This window comes from Coregonus lavaretus (assembly GCF_964263955.1).
Source record: "Coregonus lavaretus genome assembly, chromosome: 5".
Taxonomy (NCBI): Eukaryota; Metazoa; Chordata; class Actinopteri; order Salmoniformes; family Salmonidae; genus Coregonus; species Coregonus lavaretus.
In genome coordinates this window covers 46,504,524-46,528,914 of record NC_139992.1, presented here as the reverse complement: position 1 = coordinate 46,528,914, position 24,391 = coordinate 46,504,524, and the positions used below count along the sequence as shown (strand labels likewise).

General features: G+C 44.6%; 1 protein-coding gene across 2 annotated transcripts in view; it reads right to left on the bottom strand.

The window, feature by feature from the left end:
- The window catches only part of LOC311129744 (protein kinase C and casein kinase substrate in neurons protein 2-like), a 34,481-nt gene that overhangs the window by 5,509 nt on the left and 4,581 nt on the right, over positions 1-24,391 (bottom strand). For both annotated transcript variants that reach the window (XM_084162164.1, XM_084162165.1), the window contains exons 2-8: positions 12,975-13,068; positions 12,664-12,820; positions 12,260-12,495; positions 11,151-11,306; positions 10,709-10,884; positions 9,845-9,965; positions 3,321-3,445 (exon numbers count right to left, since the gene is read on the bottom strand). In XM_084162164.1, coding sequence (XP_084018290.1) covers positions 3,321-3,445; positions 9,845-9,965; positions 10,709-10,884; positions 11,151-11,306; positions 12,260-12,495; positions 12,664-12,820; positions 12,975-13,031 — 1,028 coding nt within the window. In that variant the 5' untranslated portion in view covers positions 13,032-13,068. The remainder of the gene's footprint in view (positions 1-3,320; positions 3,446-9,844; positions 9,966-10,708; positions 10,885-11,150; positions 11,307-12,259; positions 12,496-12,663; positions 12,821-12,974; positions 13,069-24,391) is intronic.

Here is a 24,391-nt window from a genome sequence, read left to right as displayed (position 1 = left end):
GGTGTGATGGTGTGGGGGTGGATTGCTGGTGACACGGTCAGTGATTTATTTAGAATTCAAGGCACACTTAACCAGCATGGCTACCACAGCATTCTGCAGCGATACGCCATCCCATCTGGTTTGCGCTTAGTGGGACTTTCATTTGTTTTTCAACAGGACAATGACCCAACACACCTCCAGGCTGTGTAAGGGCTATTTTACCAAGGAGAGTGATGGAGTGCTGCATCAGATGACCTGGCCTCCACAATCCCCCGACCTCAACCAAATTGAGATGGTTTGGGATGAGTTGGACCGCAGAGTGAAGGAAAAGCAGCCAACAAGTGCTCAGTATATGTGGGAACTCCTTCAAGACTGTTGGAAAAGCATTCCAGGTGAAGCTTGTTGAGAGAATGCCAAGAGTGTGCAAAGCTGTCATCAAGACAATGGGTGGCTGTTTGAAGTTTGAAATATATTTTGATTTGTTTAACACTTTTCTAGTTACTACATGATTTCATATGTGTTATTTCATAGTTTTGATGTCTTCCCTATTATTCTACAATGTAGAAAATAGTAAAAATAAAGAAAAACCCTTGAATGAGTAGGTGTGTCCAAACTTTTGACTGGTACTGTCTGTGTGTGTGTGTGTGTGTGTGTATGTGTATGTATATATAAATAAATAATACTCGATAGTTAGTTGCCCATAAACAACTTTTAAAGTGAACAAATTATAAAAATGCCCATATAGCAGTAAACTATCAATTTAAGGGGGGATTGTTAGATAGATGTGCTTTCCCTTTAAGGGGGATAGCTCAATAGATGTATTTTCCCTTTAAGGGGGATAGCTAGATAAATGTACAGTCGTGGTCAAAAGTTTTGAGAATGACACAAACATCCATTTTTATGATGGCAATTTGCATATACTCCAGAATGTTATGAAGAGTGATCAGATGAATTGCAATTAATTTCAAAGGCCCTGCCACAAAAGGACCAGCTGACATCATGTCAGTGATTCTCTCGTTAACACAGATGAGAGTGTTGACGAGGACAAGGCTGGAGATCACTCTGTCATGCTGATTGAGTTAGAATAACAGACTGGAAGCTTTAAAAGGAGGGTGGTGCTTGAAATCATTGTTCTTCCTCTGTTAACCATGGTTACCTGCAAGGAAACACGTGCCGTCATCATTGCTTTGCACAAAAGGGGCTTCACAGGCAATGATATTGCTGCTAGTAAGATTGCACCTAAATCAACCATTTATCGGATCATCAAGAACTTCAAGGAGAGAGGTTCAATTGTTGTGAAAAAGGCTTCAGGGCGCCCAAGAAAGTCCAGCAAGCGCCAGGACCGTCTCCTAAAGTTGATTCAGCTGCGGGATCGGGGCACCACCAGCTCAGGAATGGCAGCAGGCAGGTGTGAGTGCATCTGCATGCACAGTGAGGCGAAGACTTTTGGAGGATGGCCTGGTGTCAAGAAGGGCAGCAAGGAAGCCACTTCTCTCCAGGAAAAACATCAGGGACAGACTGATATTCTGCAAAAGGTACAGGGATTGGACTGCTGAGGACTGGGGTAAAGTCATTTTCTCTGATGAATCCCCTTTCCGATTGTTTGGGGCATCCGGAAAAAAGCTTGTCCGTAGAAGACAAGGTGAGCGCTACCATCAGTCCTGTGTCATGCCAACAGTAAAGCATCCTGAGACCATTCATGTGTGGGGTTGCTTTCTCAGCCAAGGGAGTGGGCTCACTCACAATTTTGCCTAAGAACACAGCCATGAATAAAGAATGGTACCAACACATCCTCCGAGAGCAACTTCTACCAACCATCCAAGAACAGTTTGGTGACGAACAATTCCTTTTCCAGCATGATGGAGCACCTTACCATAAGGCAAAAGTGATAACTAAGTGGCTCGGGGAACAAAACATCGACATTTTGGGTCCATGGCCAGGAAACTCCCCAGACCTTAATCCCATTGAGAACTTGTGGTCGATCCTCAAGAGGCGGGTGGACAAACAAAAACCCACAAATTCTGACAAACTCCAAGCATTGATTATGCAAGAATGGGCTGCCATCAGTCAGGATGTGGCCCAGAAGTTAATTGACAGCATGCCAGGGCGGATTGCAGAGGTCTTGAAAAAGAAGTGTCAACACTGCAAATATTGACTCTTTGCATAAACTTAATGTAATTGTCAATAAAAGCCTTTGACACTTATGGAATGCTTGTAATTATACTTCAGTATAATATGTAACTCTGTGTTGTTTTTATCGCACTGCTTTGCTTTATCTTGGCCAGGTCGCAGTTGTAAATGAGAACTTGTTCTCAACTGGCTTACCTGGTTAAATAAAGGTGAAATAAAAATAAATAAAAAATACCATAGTAACATCTGACAAAAATATCAAAAAACACTGAAGCAGCAAACTTTGTGAAGACCAATTCTCAAAACGTTTGACCACGACTGTACTATCCCTTGTAGTGGTTGTATCTCTGATTTTGCTAGAGCGCAGGAATGTGGACCAACTCTCATAATACATGAACATGAGGAAGGAGTGTGGTTATACTACGGTCCAGACAAAGATGTTCACTGTTACCTCCTTTTCCTTATATGGCCATTGTTTGTACAGTCTATTGTTTGTGTTGTCGTGAGCTGTGAAAATTAATTTCCACTGTAAGTACAACTAATTTTGATCGACACACACACACACACACACACCTTCACCCCTGTAGACACAGATATAGCCTACTGTACTGTAGAAGTGAGGTGACAGAGTACGTGTCTCTTATGCTGGTAGTGCGAGGCAGACCCATGTTTGGCAGTATGCACATCTGATGGATACCAAAGGGTCAAATGCTTTCTGTGCCTCACATTCCTCTCATTAACTCCCCTCTTCTCCTCCAGTGCCCACTAACACACACACACACACACTCCCCCAGTACACACCCTATACACACCATGGGTCATGTTTGGAGTCAATTCACCAGTGTGCAACCATTAAACAACCATTGTGCAACCGTTACAGTCAGTGGGGCAGCTCTGTATTCTCAGGGCTTGTTACAGGAATGTTTACTGTGACCATGGCAACAGCTCAGTGGTGAAAGACTTCATTCCAAAGGCTATTCTCCGGAATGCTTTACCAGCGCTCCCGATCAGCAGCAGAGAGCCTTGTTGTGGAGGAACAGTAACTATGATGTTTAGATTTGGAAGTGGTGTGTGGAATGTTTATGTGTGTGGCAGTGGTAAGAGAGTATTGGAAGCTACATTCTTTCACTGGCCTTCCGACATGTTTGTTTATCTACTGCACCTTGATAAATGTCTTCCCACTTCCTGACAGTGTGTGTGTGTGTGGTTACCTGCTGCTACTCTTGGCTGCCTGCTGCTCTTCCATTTGGCTGATGCCCGTCAGGGTGACTCCATCGGAAGGCTTCTTCTTAGTCTCTCGCCGACTCAGTGTACGGTTGAAGTCTATGGACCAGTCCTGTGACACACACACACACACACGATTAGTCATGTACCCTTGGACACAGATGAACATGATTCACATGCTCAGCTCAACGGATTCAACTTCAATGTTCAAACATTAGTAACTGAAACTGCTTGTCTTAGCAACAATACTACACAAAGGACAAGCATTGAAATAATGCACACACTTACACCCAAGTGCACACTCATTGGAAGTCTGATGCTCTAACTAGCACACTCACTAGGTAACGTTAGGCAAACATTTCTCAGGCTGTGACTAAACACTGAAGACCAGGGCTGTGGAGTACTGAAATTGTGTGTGTGTGTGTGTGGTTAAGAGAAACACATCAATCACCATAAAGACAGACATTGTTAGAGCCACCACACACCTCCACCAGAAGCTAAGGAGTGGGCTTGAATCAAAACATTATCCCAACCAACACCAACAGAACCTCATCCCAACGTTAGGAGAACATTATGCAATGCAAGCCCACAGACAGACACACAAACTTTAACATGGTCCAATACTGCCACTTTATCCACAGAAGGACAGTGGCTGTGTTCAGGAGGGCCCTAGACTTACTACAGCTCTATGGAGGTTACATTTCACTTATAGTTCTACCTTTTCCCAAGTCACTCCCTGTTCCCACAGATATAATAAGTTTGCTGTTCTCGAAGTTCAAAGGTCAGTCTCAGGGCCTGACTGGTGAACCCAGAGGGTCAAATGACATCACACGACCTGGCAGACATCATGTGACCCCCTGCAGGGTTCATAGGGGCTGACACGAGGTCAGAGGTCACCACGGGGTGAAAGGTTAAAGAGAGGAACTCTGAACGAGAGAAAGATGAGAGAGGGAGTGTTCTGGAATCCAGACATCCAGGAAGACATAAACATCCATAGGATGAGACAGAGGGAGGAAGGGAGGGGGCAGTCACACACACATCCCCACACTGGTCATACTCGACAGACGTGGTGCAGAGGCCATTCATCAGATGTGTGTGTGTGCGCGCGCGTGCACTTTCTTGTGTGTTTGCAGGTGCTTCTTGTAAGGGATTAGGAGGGCCAGAATGGGCACACATAAACCGAACACACACACAGAAAGAGAGAGAAAATGCAAACAGAGGAAGGAGAGTGAGGTAAGTGACCCTCCCCCAGGAACCATGGTGATAGAACAGTCCTTCCCATGTAAAACTCACTACAATGGACCTTCTGGACCTAGGGTAGCAGGACCAGTCCTGGTGGGGGGGGGGGGGGGGTGTACAAGACAGGAACATTATTTTCTTTGTAAAGAACAGCCATTTAAAGAACAGTGCTTTAACATTCAAAGGAATACATCTAAGCACAGTATTAGTTAGTCTGTGATCATGAAGAGGTGTCTTGTGATAAATGTTACTCTTCATTTAGTGTTGTGTTGTTTTGATGTGGTGTTTGTGTGTCATGGTCATTTGAAATGCTCTTCTCCTACTCTTCTTCTTCTACCCTAACCCTACTACCAACATCGATGTCTGAAGAGATTCTACCTCAGTCAAATGCTTGTTTTTAATTACTGAATGAACCTACATGAAGTAACTATGGATAAGAGTGTGTGCTAAATCAGTGTTTCTCAATCCATACCAGGGGGCACATATTTGCTCTAGCCCAGCACTAGCACACCTGATTCAACACTTCAACTTCCCATGGGAGATAAATTAACAGAGTGTAGCGCGGTACAGAGTAATATTGAAAGATAATTGTGTCCATTCTATACCTTGCTTTTCCATCTGTTGTTTTGTAACATGGTTTGACACCAACCGAATAATACTCCATGCCTTTATGTTTTGACAGTGATATCAGTTCCTCTTGGATAGAGCTTGGTTACGGTCTGTGCATTGATTAGTCAGTGTTCGGTACAACCTGACAGACAGGTTTGGTGTGTGTCTGTGTGCATCTCCTGTCAAATTACAGAAAAACGCTGGGGAGATTGCACACTCTGTCACAATGGGCTTTTGTGTGGTACAACATGTCACAGTATGCCCTTACTATATCTTTAAGTAAAACTCTATGTCAACAAAATGCTTGGACTGAGAGGGGGTCCAATCTGGCCCGTGGGTGGTTTGAGTAAAAAATAATATGTGTGGGGGGAGGGGGGTGTATTGACAACGAACTCAATACACTTTAAAATGACTAAAACCAAATCGAAACAGTGTAGAAATTATAATAGATCTATATTCATACCGTTTCTTGACTGTCCAGCTCACTAATAATCACTAGACATTCAGGGAGCATCAAAAATTCAAAATACGATAGATAGGGGACTATTTTTGAAAATTCTGACGACATCGAAATATAACATTTTCAGCGCGACCCTTCGGACCTCGTTGAAGAGCGAATGCAGCCCCCGAAGCAAAATGACTTAACACCCCTGACCTAGAGGGAGAAATGGCAAGCTAGCTCTCGGAGTGGGAACAGTAGTTCTAATGGAATCTTTCCACAGAGCCATAAATCTTTTTGAGTTATTAATACCAATTTAACACCAGCAGCAGTTTTCATCCCTACAGTTGTCAAGCTCCTCACCAAGATAAACATTGTGTTCCCTCTTCAGATTTGGTTTGCAAATTAATGATAAAATCAAATCTTATTGGTCACATACATGTGTTTAGCAGATGTTATTGCGGGTGTAGCGAAATGCTTTTCTAGCTCCGACAGTGCAGTAATATCTAACAAGTAATATCTAACAATTTCACAACATATACCCAATACACACAAATCTAAGTAAAGCAATGGAATTCAGAATATATAAATATATGGACGAGCAATGTCAGAGCGGCACAGACTAAGATACAGTAGAATAGTATAGAATACAGTATATACATATGAGATGAGTAATGCAAGATATGTAAACATTATTAAAGTGACTAGTGTTCCCTTTATTAAAGTGGCCAGTGATTTCTAATCTATGTATATAGGCAGCAGCTTCTAATGTGCTAGTGAAGGCTATTTAACAGTCTGATGGCCTCGCCTTCTGGATGATAGCGGGGTGAACAGGCAGTGGCTTGGGTGGTTGTTGTCCTTGATTATCTTTTTGGCCTTCCTGTGACATCAGGTGCTGTAGGTGTCCTGGAGGGCTGGTAGGTTGACCCCGGTGATGCATTGGGCAGACCGCACCACCCTCTGGAGAGCCCTGCGGTTGCGGGCGGTGCAGTTGCCGTACCAGGCGGTGATACAGCCCGACAGGATGCTCTCAATTGTGCATCTGTAAAAGTTTGTGAGGGTTTTAGGTGCCAAGCCAAATTTCTTCAGCCTCCTGAGGTTGAAGAGGCGCTGTTTGTGGACCATTTCAGTTTGTCAGTGATGTGTACACCGAGGACCTTGAAGCTTTCCACAATCATCTTCTTTGTTTTGTTATTTTTCTGGCACCACACTCCCAGAGCCCTCACCTTTTCCCTGTAGGCTGTCTCGTCATTGTTGGTAATCACGCCTACTACTGTTGTGCTGTCTGTAAACTTGATGATTGAGTTGGAGGGGTTCTTGGCCACGCAGTCATGGGTGAACAGGGAGTACAGGAGGGTGCTGAGCATGCACCCTTGTGGGGCCCAAGTGTTGAGGATCAGCGAAGTGGAGGTGTTGTTTCCTACCTTCACCACCTGGGGTGGCCCGTCAGGAAGTCCAGGACCCAGTTGCACAGGGCGGAGTTCAGACCCAGGGCCTCGAGCTTAATGATGAGCTTGGAGGGTACTATGATGTTGAATGCTGAGCTATAGTCAATGAACAGCATTTTTAAATAGGTACAGTGGCTTGCAAAAGTATTCACCCCCCTTGGCATTTTTCCTATTTTGTTGCCTTACAACCTGGAATTAAAATGGATTTTGGGGGGGGTTGTGATTTACACAACATGCCTACCACTTTGAAGATGCAAAATATGTTTCATTGTGAAACAAACAAGAAATAAGACAACAAAACTGAATACTTGAGCGTGCATAACTATTCACCCCCCCAAAGTCAATACTTTGTAGAGCCACCTTTTGCAGCAATTACAGCTGCAAGTCTCTTTATAAGCTTGGCCCATCTAGCCACTGGGATTTTTGCCCATTCTTCAAGGCAAAACTGCTCCAGCTCCTTCAAGTTGGATGGGTTCCGCTGGTGTACATCAATCTTTAAGTCATACCACAGATTCTCAATTGGATTGAGGTCTGGGCTTTGACTAGGCCATTCCAATACATTTAAATGTTTCCCCTTAAACGACTTGAGTGTTGCTTTAGCAGTATGCTTAGGGTCATTGTCCTGCTGGAAGGTGAACCTCTGTCCCAGTCTCAAATCTCTGGAAGACTGAAACAGGTTTCCCTCAAGAATATCCCTGTATTTAGCGCCATCCATCATTCCTTTAATTCTGACCAGTTTCCCAGTCCCTGCAGATGAAAAACATCCCCACAGCATGATGCTGCCATCACGCTGTTCTCGGGGTGATGAGAGTTGTTGGGTTTGCGCCAGACATAGCGTTTTCCTTGATGGCCAAAAAGCTCAATTTTAGTCTCATCTGACCAGAGTACCTTCTTCCATATGTTTGGGGAGTCTCCCACATGCCTTTTGGCGAACACTAAACGTGTTTGCTTATTTTTTTCTTTAAGCAATGGCTTTTTTCTGGCCACTCTTCCGTAAAGCCCAGCTCTGTGGAGTGTACGGCTAACAGTGGTCCTATGGACAGATACTCCAATCTCTGCTGTGGAGCTTTGCAGCTCCTTCAGGGTTATCTTTGGTCTCTTTGTTGCCTCTATGATTAATGCCCTCATTGCCTGGTCCGTGAGTTTTGGTGGGCGGCCCTCTCTTGGCAGGTTTGTTGTGGTGCCATATTATTTCCATTTTTTAATAATGGATTTAAAAATGGTGCTCCGTGGGATGTTCAAAGTTTCAGATATTTTTTTATAACCCAACCCTGATCTGTACTTCTCCACAACTTTGTCCCTGACCTGTTTGGAGAGCTCCTTGGTCTTCATGGTGCCGCTTGCTTGGTGGTGCCCCTTGCTTAGTGGTGTTGCAGACTCTGGGGCCTATCAGAACAGGTGTATATATACTGAGATCATGTGACACTTAGATTGCACACAGGTTGACTTTATTTAATTTATTATGTGACTTTGAAGGTAATTGGTTGCACCAGATCTTATTTAGGGGCTTCATAGCAAAGGGGGTGAATACATATGCACGCACCACTTTTCCGTTATTTATTTTTTAGAATTCTTTGAAACAAGTTATGTTTTTCATTTCACTTCACCAATTTTGACAATTTTGTGTATGTCCATTACATGAAATCCAAATAAAAATATATTTAAATTACAGGTTGTAATGCAACAAAATAGGAAAAACGCCAAGGGGGATGAATACTTTTGCAAGGCATTGTATTCCTCTTGTACAGATGGGATAGGGCAGTGTGCAGTGTGATGGAGATTGCATTGCCTGTGGATCTATTGGGGCGGTAAGCAAATTGAAGTGGATCTAGGGTGGCAGGTAACGTAGAGGTTATATGATCCTTGATTAGTCTCTCAAAGCACTTCATTATGACAGAAGTGAGTGCTACGGGGCGATAGTCATTTAGTTCAGTTGCCTTTGCTTTCTTGGGTACAGGGACAATGGTGGCCATATTGAAGCATGTGGGGACAGCAGATTGGGATAGGGAGAGATTGAATATGTCCGTAAACACATCTGCCAGCTGGTCTGCGCATTCTCTGAGGACGCGGCTAGGGATGCCGTCTGGGCCGGCAGCCTTGCGAGGGTTAACACGCTTAAATGTCTTACTCACGTCGGCCACGGTGAAGGAGAGCCCACAGTCCTGGGTAGAGGGCCGCATCGGTGGCACTGTATTATCCTCAAAGCGGGCGAAGAAGGTGTTTAGCTTGTCCGGAAGCAAGACGTTCGGCTGAATTATGGGCTTTCAGTTTCTGTTCGTATGAAGGGAAAGATAATCTAATAGGGGAAGAGAATCTAAGACAACACCGGATCGCTCTGATCTGGTTGTAATGTACTGAAACTTCTCCTGAGGACATGAAGGACTGACTGACCGATAGGCTGACTAACTTTCTGGCTCAATCTATTTTAACCTGATTTCTAAAGTTATTCATTTACTTGAGTCGGTCCATGGGCATGGCTTGGAGAACTCCCTCCTTCTTCCTCTCTCAAAGTAGCAGTTTTAATATATTACCTTCAAGTTCATTGGAGCTGAACCATTCGCTCTCCCCTTCTCTCGCCTACCTTCTCTCGCCTCACCATGTACCTCAAACTCAGAACCGTTCACTGACACTGAGCCACTCTCTCTCCCATCTTTCATTTCCTCAATACTCTCCCAATACCTGTTCCTCAAACTGGGGCCAGTTCATTGGAGCTAAACCCCTCTCTCTCTCTCACATTCATCTCCCATCCTTCTCCCTCATCCCCCTCTCCCCGTACCTCAAACTGGGGCCAGTTCATGGGCATGCCAGGACCGTGGTTGGAGCGGAACCACTTGAGGTCCTCCTCAGCATCAGCAGCAGAGATAGTGTCCTCCAACGTGTGGAAAACTGTCTGGAATCTAGAGAGGGAGAGAACAGGAAGAGGAAGAGAGGAGAGAGAGATCCTAATGATGTCCAATCCCAAATCCCCCCTCTAGGTAGATCTGGGTTGTAGAGGCTGAAATCCAAATGGACACTTATCCCCTACTCCCTAGCCACTCCTGTAGATATACGAGAATTGAATAGCAGCCAATCAGAAGGCAAATCAAGCTATGAAGCTTAGAGTGCATATGATGCAGAGGCTAGGGGTCCATTTGGAATTGATATGGAGAGGTGGAGGTGTCTTACTAGTGATTTGTGGAGAGGTGGAGGTGTCTTACTAGTGATTTGTGGAGAGGTGGAGGTGTCTTACTAGTGATTTGTGGAGAGGTGGAGGTGTCTTACTAGTGATTTGTGGAGAGGTGGAAGTGTCTTACTAGTGATTTGTGGAGAGGTGGATTTGTCTTACTAGTGATTTGTGGAGAGGTGGAGGTGTCTTACTAGTGATTTGTGGAGAGGTGGAGGTGTCTTACTAGTGATTTGTGGAGAGGTGGAGGTGTCTTACTAGTGATTTCTGGAGAGGTGTAGGTGTCTTACTAGGGATTTGTGGAGATGCAGAAGGGTCTTACTTGTAATTGGTGGAGGGGTCTTACTCGTCATTGATGGAGAGGTGTAGGTGTCTTAGCCTACTTGTGATTGGTGGAAAGGTGTCATAGCCGACTTGTGATTGGTGGAGAGGTGTCATGGTCTACTTGTGATTGGTGGAGAGGCGGAGGGGTCTTACTTGTGATTGGTGGAGAGGTCGAGGTGATGCTTGACTTCCAGCAGAAGCGCTTTGAAGAAGGTGATGCGTTTGTCCTCAAACTGCTGCCACTGTTCAAACACCTGCTCCATGTTCTCCATGTACTGGGGAGTTATCTTGTCCAGCTCCTCCAGAGACTTCTCATAGCGCTCCTTAGTCTGGGACCCAGAGGATCATAGAGGGAAGCACACACACACACAGGTAAGGAGACATACACACAGGCAAGCGCGCACACACACACACACACACACAATGCATACGCACATACGCAGCTGAAACATTTGCTCCATATTGTCCAGATACTCAATGGTCTCAGAGTCACATTCCAGCCATGACACACAACATAGACATAAAACACACGTCCACGCAGAGATGATTTTACACCAGTGTAACCCCCCCCCCCCCCCCCCCCCCCCATCCCTACCTTCTCCATCTCCTGCTGGCACTTCTCCACCTTATCCTGCAGCTTCTTCTGGGCCTCAGGGTTGCTGTTGTTCTCCATCTTGCTGTTGTTCTCCCGGCTTGTGGCCAGCTTCTCTTCCTTACAGGCCCCGTGGTACGCCTTCTTCATCGTCTCCACCTGCCATACGGCACAGAGAAGGTAAGGTACAGCGGTTAACATCATCACATCATGCTTATGTAGCCAATTGATAACCAAGTTAGCATTGCGCAGTAGCCAAGTTGACTATTCAATATGATTCTACCCTTTCAGTGGTAGACAAGCTTAGGAAAAAGACCAGCTCTAGCCTTTTGGGGGCCATAAGCAAGATTTGCCTGGGCCCCCCATATCTCACACCAGGAAGTCTCAGATTGTGACACTGGTACACTACAAACTCAGTGACCAAGAAGGTCGCGTCCAGCCCGGTAAAATGGCGACTAAAATGGCGACAGAAACAAAACAGGCCTGTTCCAGAACTCCCAGGTCAGAGGAGAAGTGACGTCAGACGCCATTTGAGTGTGTGTGTGTCACAGAAGCTGCAGTTCATCTGCACTACTACTGCTAGCCAAACGCACAGCAGAGCAGCCCAATATCTTTCCCCCACCATAACAAATCAAGCCGGCGGTTCGACACGCAATGGCCTTCCCCTTCTCAGTAGCTGCCTGTGTGGCCAGCGGAAAGTTACATGCCACTGCTTCCTATGAATGGCCAACACTAATGAAATAGCCTGTTATATAGCGCTAATGGCCTGTTTGTTGTACAGCATAGCAGCTAGTCCATGAGAGAAGGAGCTGAAAACAGCCAAAGCAGTGAGTCAGAGATATGTGTTCAAGTGAACTGAGGGGTGATGGGAATAATTGTCGTGGCTATTGCAGAAATCAATGGACTGATAAATGCAGGGTAAAGCTGATGTGTGTGTGTTTCTTTACATCTGAGCTTCTTAGTTCTGTGTTCTTGCTCGTCACTCTGAATCCACATCTAACCTCATTTAATGATGGTGTGTGTGTGCTTTGTGGTGGGTATCTGCATGCCTGTGTGCTTGCACCGTTTGTATTGTCTGTGTGTGTGTGTGTCTGTCTGTATGACTCCCTAACCTCTTTCAGTTTCTTGGCCCAGGGTTTCTGTGCCTTGCGGAAGCCGTCGTCAGCCTCCTTGGTCTCCTTGAAGCCTCCGATCATCTGTTTGTGGTAGTAGTCCCTCTGCCACACCTTGAGCTTCTCAAAGTCCTCCCCCATCAGCGCCGCCTTCACCTCCATGTGGAGCTCGCTCACCTTCTCCGCCTCAGTGCACAGGGCACCCCACGCCCGCTCCAGGGTCCCGTACTGGGGGCCTGGGGATGCACATGATTAGATAATAACACACACATGCATGCTCACGCTGATGGAGAGTGCGGTACTGAGAGTCCAAGGGAACAGAGGGGGTAAAGGGAGTGGAACACACACCTGTCTTCATTGCTTGGAGCACTGAAATGTGTGTGTGTGTGTGTGTGTGTGTCTACCTTTCTCTATAAGCTGTCTCCAGCGTTTGGACCACTCTGTGAGCTGCTGTGCGTAGGACTTCTCGATGCGCGCCCGCTCATGGAGACAGTTCATCAGGTCGTTACACAGGCGACTGCCATCGTCCACCCGCCTCACTGTCCGCTTGTAGTTCCCCACCTGGGGGGGGGTGAGAGGACATGGGTGTGTGTGTGTGGCAGGGTGGGAGTTGTGTGAGTGTACAGCTACGTGCATATCATATAATGACGTATGCTCTTTAATTGTATGTTTTTCAGTGTGTGTGTGATATACTGTATGTTGTCTACCGTCTCACCTCCCAGAAGCTGTCACTGGAGACGTCGATCATGGAGTCATCATAGGAGCCGGACATGGCTGCTGCTGCCCTCTGTACCCACAGTCCTCAGGGGCTGAAACACACAGCAGACTGGCTGTTACAGACTGGCTCTGTTAATTGCATTAAAAACACGTTTTACTTTCTCGTCCTGGGTGGGTGGGTGGGTGGGTGGGTCCGTCCGTCCGTCCGTCCGTCCAAGGGCACTGGAAAGATGGAGGGGGGTACCACGTGTAGAGAACCCTGTGTGGGGCAGACTTAATACTCTGATCCCCTGGCTTCAGCACGGCCTAGTGGGGCTATTAGCCTACATACTGTACGAACGAACACACACAAGGACAACTAGCTTACTCATTTCTTTCCATGAGTAGGAAAATGAAGCCTGTAAATGAAGGGTATGACAGTGAGAGAGAGAACAGAAGACAGAAAGAGAGAGATTTCACAGGCTGACTTTAATCAGTCCGTCATGCATGCACGCACACTTTAGTTTCACTACAATCATATGACACAAAGTGGCAGCTGGGAGCTGAGCATCATTCTGTTGTTGTGTGTTCTCTCAGTCAACTAGAAAAAGTAGCCCATTATCATAAAATGCTCCAAACAACACTCAGGCAACGTAATTATCACGCTGTCACTATGACACTCCTGAGAAATGCTGAACTGGGACCAATGCCAAAGATATGATCCGAGAGAGAAAGAGACAGAATTAACAAGCAGGTGAATGGAGCGAGACAGATAGGAGTGTGCAATCTGTAATCTGGTGTGAATCTAAACAGCAGGTGAGTGTCTTCACCCATTTCAAAAGCCTTGCAGCCTGAAAAAACAACACACACACAGCTCTGTGCAGGGTGGCACAGAGGGCCTAGTGTGTGTGTGTGTGTGTCTTATCTGACGTTTTAGCACACACACTGTGGGGAGCTTCCGTTTGTGCTGAGTGACATGGGAGCGGAACTCCACTGACAGAAAGACCTCTGTTCCTCTCCTCCTTCATCCTCCTCTCTTGCTCTACCCCCCTCTGTCTGCTTTCTCTCGCTCTCTCTCTATCGCTGCTCTCTCCATCCTCTGTTCCATCTTCAGCTTCCAAGTATGCCCCTCATCCTCTCTCCATCTCTTCATCCCTCTCTCGCTCTCTCTCTGCAAACTGACAGGAGTGAGTGTTTCTTGGTGGGATGCAGCAGAGTAAGAGTTCACAGGTGGTGGGGAGTTTGGAGTGACGTTGTGTGTGTGTGAGTGTGTCTGCATGCTTGTGTCCTGGCTGTGTGAGTGCTTACATGTATAAGAGTGCGCACATTTGCGAGGCACAATGTGTGTACTGTGTATGTGCTGTGTACATGCATGCTGTGAGTGAGTGATTGTGTGTAAGTGTGTGTGTGTTTCCTGGCGGTCAGTGGCCCATGGCCTCCAGACCACAGCTAGGGCTGGAGGACAGACAGAGGGTTGTAGTGGCTGGAGGGAGGAGGGACCGCCAGACAAGAGTGGCTTTCACAACACTCAACCAACACACAATCTCTGTTGTGCTTTTCTAGTACGCACACAGACACACACACACGCGTGTAGGGCTAGATGGGCAACAGACTGCACTGATTTTTCTTCAGTTTCAGTGCTGCTCATATTCAAGTACTGTCAGGGTAATGATCGTGTGAGGTGAGTTTCATCGACATTAGAACGAGGCTGATGTTCAACAGTTTTTATTGTAGACTTGACCAACATGACTTTGCAATAGAAAGGAAGGAGCTGATCTCTGACCTATCTAACATGTCACACACTGTAACAAATGTTGAGCCGCAACCAAAAGACGTGGAAGCTGTATTTAAAAGGACAATATCAGTGGTCTCCTACTAAAGGGTTGTCATAAGCCCCTGGGCCAGACAACATCAGTGGGCCTACCTGACAAATAGAGAACAGCTGGTCAGATTCAATGGTTACTGCAGCTCTTCCAGAACCATCTGTACAGGATCACCACAAGGCTCTGTCATCTGGCCTGTTTCATTCACCCTGTACACAGATGACTGTAGGAGCTCAGACCCAGAGATGATGTTCATTAAGTACTCGGATGACACAGTAATTATGGACACAGCAGGCAACTCATATAGAGCTCTCCCATTCAAATCTAAGAGAGCAGCTTCTATGTTTTGCCAACATCCATCAAACTCCTTAACTCTGAAGTTTATATATATACAGTGGGGAGAACAAGTATTTGATACACTGCCGATTTTGCAGGTTTTCCCACTTACAAAGCATGTAGAGGTCTGTAATTTTTATCATAGGTACACTTCAACTGTGAGAGACGGAATCTAAAACAAAAATCCAGAAAATCCCATTGTATGATTTTTAAGTAATTAATTTGTATTTTATTGCATGACATAAGTATTTGATCACCTACCAACCAGTAAGAATTCCGGCTCTCACAGACATGTTAGTTTTTCTTTAAGAAGCCCTCCTGTTTTCCACTCATTACCTATATTAACTACACCTGTTTGAACTTGTTACCTGTATAAAAGACACCTGTCCACACACAATCAAACAGACTCCAACCTATCCACAATGGCCAAGACCAGAGAGCTGTGTAAGGACATCAGGGATAAAATTGTAGACCTGCAAAAGGCTGGGATGGGCTACAGGACAATAGGCAAGCAGCTTGGTGAGAAGGCAACAACTGTTGGCGCAATTATTAGAAAATGGAAGAAGTTCAAGATGACGGTAAATCATCCTCGGTCTGGGGCTCCATGCAAGATCTCATTCTCGTGGGGCATCAATGATCATGAGGAAGGTGAGGGATCAGCCCAGAACTACACGGCAGGATCTGGTCAATGACCTAAAGAGAGCTGGGACCACAGTCTCAAAGAAAACCATTAGTAACACACTACGCCGCCATGGATTAAAATCCTGCAGCGCACGCAAGGTCCCCCTGCTCAAGCCAGCGCATGTCCAGGCCCGTCTGAAGTTTGCCAATGACCATCTGGATGATCCAGAGGAGGAATGGGAGAAGGTCATGTGGTCTGATGAGACAAAAATAGAGCTTTTTGGTCTAAACTCCACTCGCCGTGTTTGGAGGAAGAAGAAGGATGAGTACAACCCCAAGAACACCATCCCAACCGTGAAGCATGGAGGTGGAAACATCATTCTTTGGGGATGCTTTTCTGCAAAGGGGACAGGACGACTGCACCGTATTGAGGGGAGGATGGATGGGGCCATGTATCGCGAGATCTTGGCCAACAACCTCCTTCCCTCAGTAAGAGCATTGAAGATGGGTAGTGGCTGGGTCTTCCAGCATGACAACGACCCGAAACACACAGCCAGGGCAACTAAGGAGTGGCTCCGTAAGAAGCATCTCAAGGTCCTGGAGTTGCCTAGTCAGTCTCCAGACCTGAACCCAATAGAAAATCTTTGGAGGGAGCTGAAAGTCCATATTGCCCAGCGACAGCCCCGAAACCTGAAGGATCTGGAGAAGGTCTGTATGGAGGAGTGGGCCAAAATCCCTGCTGCAGTGTGTGCAAACCTGGTCAAGACCTACAGGAAACGTATGATCTCTGTAATTGCAAACAAAGGTTTCTGTACCAAATATTAAGTTCTGCTTTTCTGATGTATCAAATACTTATGTCATGCAATAAAATGCACATTAATTACTTAAAAATCATACAATGTGATTTTCTGGATTTTTGTTTTAGATTCCGTCTCTCACAGTTGAAGTGTACCTATGATAAAAACGACAGACCTCTACATGCTTTGTAAGTAGGAAAACCTGCAAAATCGGCAGTGTATCAAATACTTGTTCTCCCCACTGTGTGTGTGTGTATATATATATATATATATATATATATATATATATATATATATATATATATATATATATATATATATATATATATACATATATATATATATATACATACATACATACATACACGTGTGTGTGTGTGTACGCAGATCTTCCTGTGCTTTCTCTCCCTCCGGCCCTCTCTCAGCTGTTGCTGTCCTTTACTCACCAATCGCTGCCATGACAACCATGGAACACAGCAGGGCATGGAATGGACCACAACATTCTACAGCTGAGTTAATCCCGTATGTAACTTTATAAAAATGAATTGTGTTGGATTACGCTCAGAGCACCGTTTGTGGACCTGGTGGATCCATTCACACAATGTCTGATCAGTGCCTGTTCAGTGGCTTCTATAAAAACCTATTATTGTATCGATTCGACACCTTTCATGGAGCACACAAATGGAGCAAACCCTTTCATTGAGTAAACAGCCTAAGTTTCTATACTGCTACTAGTAGGGCTATGTTCATCTTTGGAGGCTAACTAACCTAACAGAAACTAAAAGCTGGCTAGTGGTTACAACAACACACTTCCTAACGGAAAATAACTATGTATAGGGTGGCAGGTAGCCTAGTGGTTAAGAGTGTTGGGCCAGTATCAAAGGTCACTGGTCCGAATCCCCGAGCCGACTGTGAAAAATCTGCCGATTTGTCCTTGAGCAAGGCACTTAACCCTAATTGCTTCTGTAAGTCGCTCTGGATAAGAGCGTCTGCTAAATGACGTAACGTAAATGTATAGAGAAGACTGCAAGATGAACCCAAAGCCAACTAGTAGAAACCAAATAGAATGGACCCCTAAGGAAACTATAAACACAGATTTAAGACTGCAGCCAATTCACCCTTTTGTCTCCAAGGTGGAAACCAAAGTGGAGTTAGTGACCGCGGTGAACTATGAACACAGTTGAACCACTAAACATCACTTGACTCTGAGGAGGTTAAGACACAGAGGCCTAATTCAGTCTTTCCCCATTCTCCCCAAAGTCTGCACTTGGTTGCTATTTGTTACCTATTTGACATGTCTTTAACCAAACTCTAAAGGAGTGTCCACAGGTGTGGAAGGAAGCTAAAGTAATTCCACTACCTAAAAATAGTAAACCACCCTTTGCTGACTAACAGCCGCCCAATCAGTTTACTGCTTGTTCTTAGTAAACTGATGGAGAAAATTGTGTTTGAACAAATACAATGCTATTTTTCAAAGAACAAGTTAACTACTGACTCAGCATGCATACACTTAACTTGTACTGCATTGACTCATATGACTGATGATTGGTTAAAATAAATGGATAATAAGATGATAGTTGGAGTTGTTTTGTTAGATATCAGTGCAGCCTTCTCTAACATCAGTACAGTGTCCCTCAGGGCAGTTGCCTTGGGCCTTTACTCTTTATTTTGACAAATTATTTGCCACTTGTCTTACAAGAACCTAGAATGACTATGTATGCTGATGATTCCACACTCTACACGTCAGCACCCAAAGCCAGTGAGCTCACAGACTCTTAACAAGGAGATACAGTCAGTATCAGAATGGGTGATTAACAATAAACTGGTCTTAAGTACATCTAAAACTAAAAGGTTGATTTTGTTCAAAACATTCTCTAAGACCTAAACCTCAACTGGAACCATTGAGCAAGTTGAGGAAGCTGAACTGTAGTAGTAATATTGGATGGTCAGTTATCACGGTCAGATGTGTTCATGGCGTCCAGATCACTAAGGACTTGACATGGTCCACACACACCCCCACAGTCGTGAAGAAGTCACAACAGCACCTCGTCCCCGTCAGGAGGCTGAAAAGATTTGACATGGGCCCTCGGATGTTCTACAGCTGCACCATAGAGAGCATCTTGACTGGCTGCATCACCGCTTGGTATGGTAACTGCACCACCCTCGACAGCAAAACGCTAGAGAGTGGTGCGGACAGCCCAGTAAATCACAGAGGCCGAGCTCCCTGCCATCCAGGACCTCTATCTCAGGCGGTGTCGGAGGAAGGCCCGAAAAATTGACAAAGAGTCCAGCCAAGCGGGCTGTCATGTGCCTTTTACTGAGGAGTGGCTTCCGTCTGGCCACTACCATAAGGCCTGATTGGTGGAGTGCTGCAGAGATGGTTGTCCTTCTGGAAGGTTCTCCCATCTCCACAGAGGAACTCTGGAGCTCTATCAGAGTGACCATCGGGTTCCCCCGATTGCTCAGTTTGGCCGGGCGGCCAGATCTAGGAAGAGTCTTGGTGGTTCCAAACTTCTTCCATTTAAGGATGATGGAGGCCACTGTGTTCTTGGGGACCTTCAATGCTGCAGAAATGTTTTGGTGCCCTTCCCCAGATCTGTGCCTTGAAACAATCCTGTCTCGGAACTCTACGGACAATTCCTTCGACCTTAAGGTTTGATTTTTGCTCTGACAACTGTGGGACCTTATATAGACAGGTGTGTGCCTTTCCAAATCATGTCCAATCAATTGAATTTACAACAGGTGGAATCAAGTTGTAGAAAAATCTCAAGGATGATCAATGGAAACAGGATGCACCTGAGCTCAATTTCGAGTCTCATAGCAAAGGGTTGGAATACTTATGTAAATAAGGTATGTTTTTTTTCTTCTTTTTATACATTAGCACCAAAAAAAAAAAAAAATTCTCGCTTTGTCATTATGGGGTATTGTGTGTAGATTGATGAGGGAAACATTTTTATTTAATCAATTTTAGAAAAAGTCTAACGTAACAAAATGTGGAAAAAGGGAAGTGGTCTGAATACTTTCCGAATGCACTGTACTATTAAGTGAGTAAATAGCTGTTTTTTTCTCTCTTGGTGCCTTGACAATATTACTTTTTATTTTAACGTTAATGTAATAATATCTTATGTTGTTCTTGTCTATAACTGTTATTTCTGTACTCAGTCATGCATTTTATGTTTTATGTGGTCCCCAGGAAGAGTAGCTGCTGCATGTGCAACAGCTAATGTGGATCCTAATAAAGTACACTTTTTCACTCCCCGTTACCTTTACGGACCGAAGGATTGAAAAACAATGAATTGGTTCAAGTGTGGGCTAGAGGATGTCTTCGTTTTTAAACTATCTTTATTAAGAGCTGTCATTTTATTGTGAGGATCTGCAGTTTTATCAGACTTCTTTTCTGTTTTGTCCTCTGTTATGAGTGACCCCTTACACTCATGGAAATTGGCTTACATGGATAGGGCGATTGAAATGTTTTTAACAGAAGAACTATAAAAGCTTATGCATGACCATGGAAGCAATTCATTCATTTGAATCCTTCAGGGGGAGAGAACACACTTCAGGGAGAAGGAAGAAAATGGAATTAGGCCCCCAATGTTGTTCCTGGCAGACTGCTGAGTCTGAAGTCCACTCAGCTTCTCTAGGTGACTAGGCAGCTTCTCTAGGTGACTAGGCAGCTTCTCTAGGTGACTAGGCAGCTTCTCTAGGTGACTAGGCAGCTTCTCTAGGTGACTAGGCAGCTTCTCTGGGTGACTAGGCAGCTTCTCTGGGTGACTAGGCAGCTTCTCTGGGTGACTAGGCAGCTTCTCTGGGTGACTAGGCAGCTTCTCTAGGTAACTAGGCAGCTTCTCTGGGTGACTAGGCAGCTTCTCTGGGTGACTAGGCAGCTTCTCTGGGTGACTAGGCAGCTTCTCTAGGTAACTAGGCAGCTTCTCTAGGTAACTAGGCAGCTTCTCTAGGTAACTAGGCATACACGCACCGGCCACAAAATACAAAACAGAGGGAGGGGAAAAGAGAAAGAGGAACAGAAAGAAGAAGCTATCTACTACACCTTTCAAACCAAGACGTTTTCTTTATATATGAAAGGCATTGCCGGCGACAAAGCCTCTACTTTTCTATCCGCCAACCGACCTAGTCTGCCTACGGCTTAGTATGAAATGTAGCCGTAATGCTGAGGAGGCATTGGCACGCACTACGATCCTTAGCTCTTGATGGTTGCTAGGCAGCGCCCGTTACTACTATCCTCCTGCCAAACTAAACTTTGCGAGGAATGTCACTTCACCCATCTCCTCACATAGCCCACCGCATACACCGTTTTCTTAACCACAACTGGATGGATCCATAAAGAACTACTGTGGGAATAAATATCACTGAATTACGAAAATATTGGAATAAAGTAGGCTAATCCAATTGAAGGCATCAAATTGTTGCTTACTGAAACACCCAAAGTAATCTAATTGTTATAATACATTTGAAGCAATAGCCTACCAGTGTGTGTTCAACTATTTCAGTACCGGTTTGCCCTGCTTTGAGACAAGCGTGGGGACTCGTCTTGATAAATCAATCAATGTCAAATTTTTATTTTCACTGAATCTCCATTTGGATATTGGTTAGGCTACAATTAGGCTGTGGAAATGCTAAACTGAAGTGAGTGCTGCTCATGATCATATTGTCTAGTTGACTCATTTATTAGCACTGATCAGAAAATGATTCCAGCATGTTATGTAGTTTAACTTAGTAGCCTAGGCCAACTCCCAACCAGAGCCTGTGACTTGTCTTAATCAATGTGATTTTGTTTCACTGAATCGCTCTCTGTATGTTACATTTGGTTAATTCTCTGGCTGGGCAAATAATTGGAGGTGGTATAGCTCATCTACTTGTTTGCTCATCTATTTTTTTACATTTGAGTCATTTAGCAGACGCTCTTATCCAGAGCGACTTACAGTTAGTGAGTGCATACATTTTCATACTGGCACCCGTGGGAAACGAACCCACAACCCTGGTGTTGCAAGCGCCATGCTCTACCAACTGAGCTACTATCGATCACTGATCAGAAACATTTAGCATGCAATAATGTAGCCTAAATCAAGTGTAGGCTTTGTGATGGTGTACAGACCCCTTGACTTTTTCCACTTTGTTACATTACAGCCTTATTCTAAAATGGATTAAATAAATAAAAATCCTCAGCAATTCACACAATACCCCTTAACGACAAAGCGAAAACAGGTTGAGAAATATTTGCTAATTTATTTTAAAAAAAAGATATACCTTACTTACATAAGTATTCAGACCCTTTGCTATGAGACTCAAAATTGAGCTCAGGTGCATCCTGTTTCCATTGATCATCCTTGAGATGTTTCTACAACTTGAAGACTCGAGGCTGTAATCACTGCAAAGGTGCTTCAACAAAGCACAGAGTAAAGGGTCTGAATACTTATGTAAATGTCATACTACATTTCTTTATTTTTTTATAAATTAGCAAACATTTCTAAAAACCTGTTTTTGATTTGTCATTATGGGGTATTGTGTGTAGATTGATGAGGGGAAAAAATACAATTTAATCCGTATTTAGAATAAGGCTGTAACCTAACAAAATGTGGAAAAAGTCAAGGGGTCTGAATACTTTCCGAAGGCACTGTATATTCAATCGATTTATTAAAATAGACGTCCACCCATGTCTACTCCCAATCCTAAACTTGCCGGCATGTGCACGGGAGATATAAAAGGCTTATCCCGGCAAGAATGTGGTAAAAATTGGACTGTATGAATTAGGCTCTAAAAAACATTGCCAGATTTATTTTTACAGGCAACATACCGTAAAGTCTGTCTGTAAATGTATAGGATTTGTGTGTCTCTCTCTCTGTGTGTGTGTGTGTGTGTGTGTGTGTGTGTGTGTCCTCCTAAGAATAGAATTAGGAGGGGTGGTCTTCAAACACCTGCAAAGGAGGAGGCCACAGACAAGACATTGTGCCAAATGGCCAACTATTCAAGTTTCAATTCTTGATAAACAAAATAAGGAACTAGGCTTACATGTTATGTGATCAAACATTCATTTCATTTTCAGATATTACTACAATTATAGTCCAGGTGTACCAAGCATGGAGGAATTCTGCAAATGCCAGCAACAGAGGCATCTAGTTCCAACATTGTCAAATAGCCTCTGATAAACTGAACAAATCTAGGTCTGAGTACAGCATAGGCATACACTGCATACTGTCTACAGTGGGCAATGCATAGGCTACGTGGGGTATAGGTATACAGTGAGGGAAAAAAGTATTTGATCCCCTGCTGACTTTGTTGTTTGCCCACTGACAAAGAAATGATCCGTCTATAATTTTAATGGTAGGTTTATTTGAACAGTGAGAGACAGAATAACAACAAAAACATCCAGAAAAACACGTTAAAAATGTTATAAATTGATTTGCATTTTAATGAGGGAAATAAGTATTTGACCCCCTCTCAATCAGAAAGATTTCTGGCTCCCAGGTGTCTTTTATACAGGTAACGAGCTGAGATTAGGAGCACACTCTTAAAGGGAGTGCTCCTAATCTCAGTTTGTTACCTGTATAAAAGACACCTGTCCACAGAAGCAATCAATCAATCAGATTCCAAACTCTCCACCATGGCCAAGACCAAAGAGCTCTCCAAGGATGTCAGGGACAAGATTGTAGACCTACACAAGGCTGGAATGGGCTACAAGACAGTTGGTGCGATTATTCGCAAATGGAAGAAACACAAAATAACTGTCAATCTCCCTCAGCCTGGGGCTCCATGCAAGATTTCACCTCGTGGAGTTGCAATGATCATGAGAACGGTGAGGAATCAGCCCAGAACTACACGGGAAGATCTTGTCAATGATCTCAGGGCAGCTGGGACCATAGTCAACAAGAAAACAATTGGTAACACACTACGCCGTGAAGGACTGAAATCCTGCAGCGCCCGCAAGGTCCCCCTGCTCAAGAAAGCACATATACAGGCCCATCTGAAGTTTGCCAATGAACATCTGAATGATTCAGAGGAGAACTGGGTGAAAGTGTTGTGGTCAAATGAGACCAAAATCAAGCTCTTTGGCATCAACTCAACTCGCCGTGTATGGAGGAGGAGGAATGCTGCCTATGACCCCAAGAACACCATCCCCACCGTCAAACATGGAGGTGGAAACATTATGCTTTGGGGGTGTTGTTCTGCTAAGGGGACAGGACAACTTCACCGCATCAAAGGGACGATGGACGGGGCCATGTACCGTCAAATCTTGGGTGAGAACCTCCTTCCCTCAGCCAGGGCATTGAAAATGGGTCGTGGATGGGTATTCCAGCATGACAATGACCCAAAACACACGGCCAAGGCAACAAAGGAGTGGCTCAAGAAGAAGCACATTAAGGTCCTGGAGTGGCATAGCCAGTCTCCAGACCTTAATCCCATAGAAAATCTGTGGAGGGAGCTGAAGGTTCGAGTTGCCAATCGTCAGCCTCGAAACCTTAATGACTTGGAGAAGATCTGCAAAGAGGAGTGGGACAAAATCCCTCCTGAGATGTGTGCAAACCTGGTGGCCAACTACAAGAAATGTCTGACCTCTGTGATTGCCAACAAGGGTTTTGCCACCAAGTACTAAGTCAAGTTTTGCAGAGGGGTCAAATACTTATTTCCCTCATTAAAATGCAAATCAATTTATAACATTTTTGACATGTGTTTTTCTGGATTTGTGTGTTGTTATTCTGTCTCTCACTGTTCAAATAAACCTACCATTAAAATTATAGACTGATCATGTCTTTGTCACTGGGCAAACGTACAAAATCAGCAGGGGATCAAATACTTTTTTCCCTCACTGTAGTATGCTGTGTCTGTGTATCTCCTGGCATGTT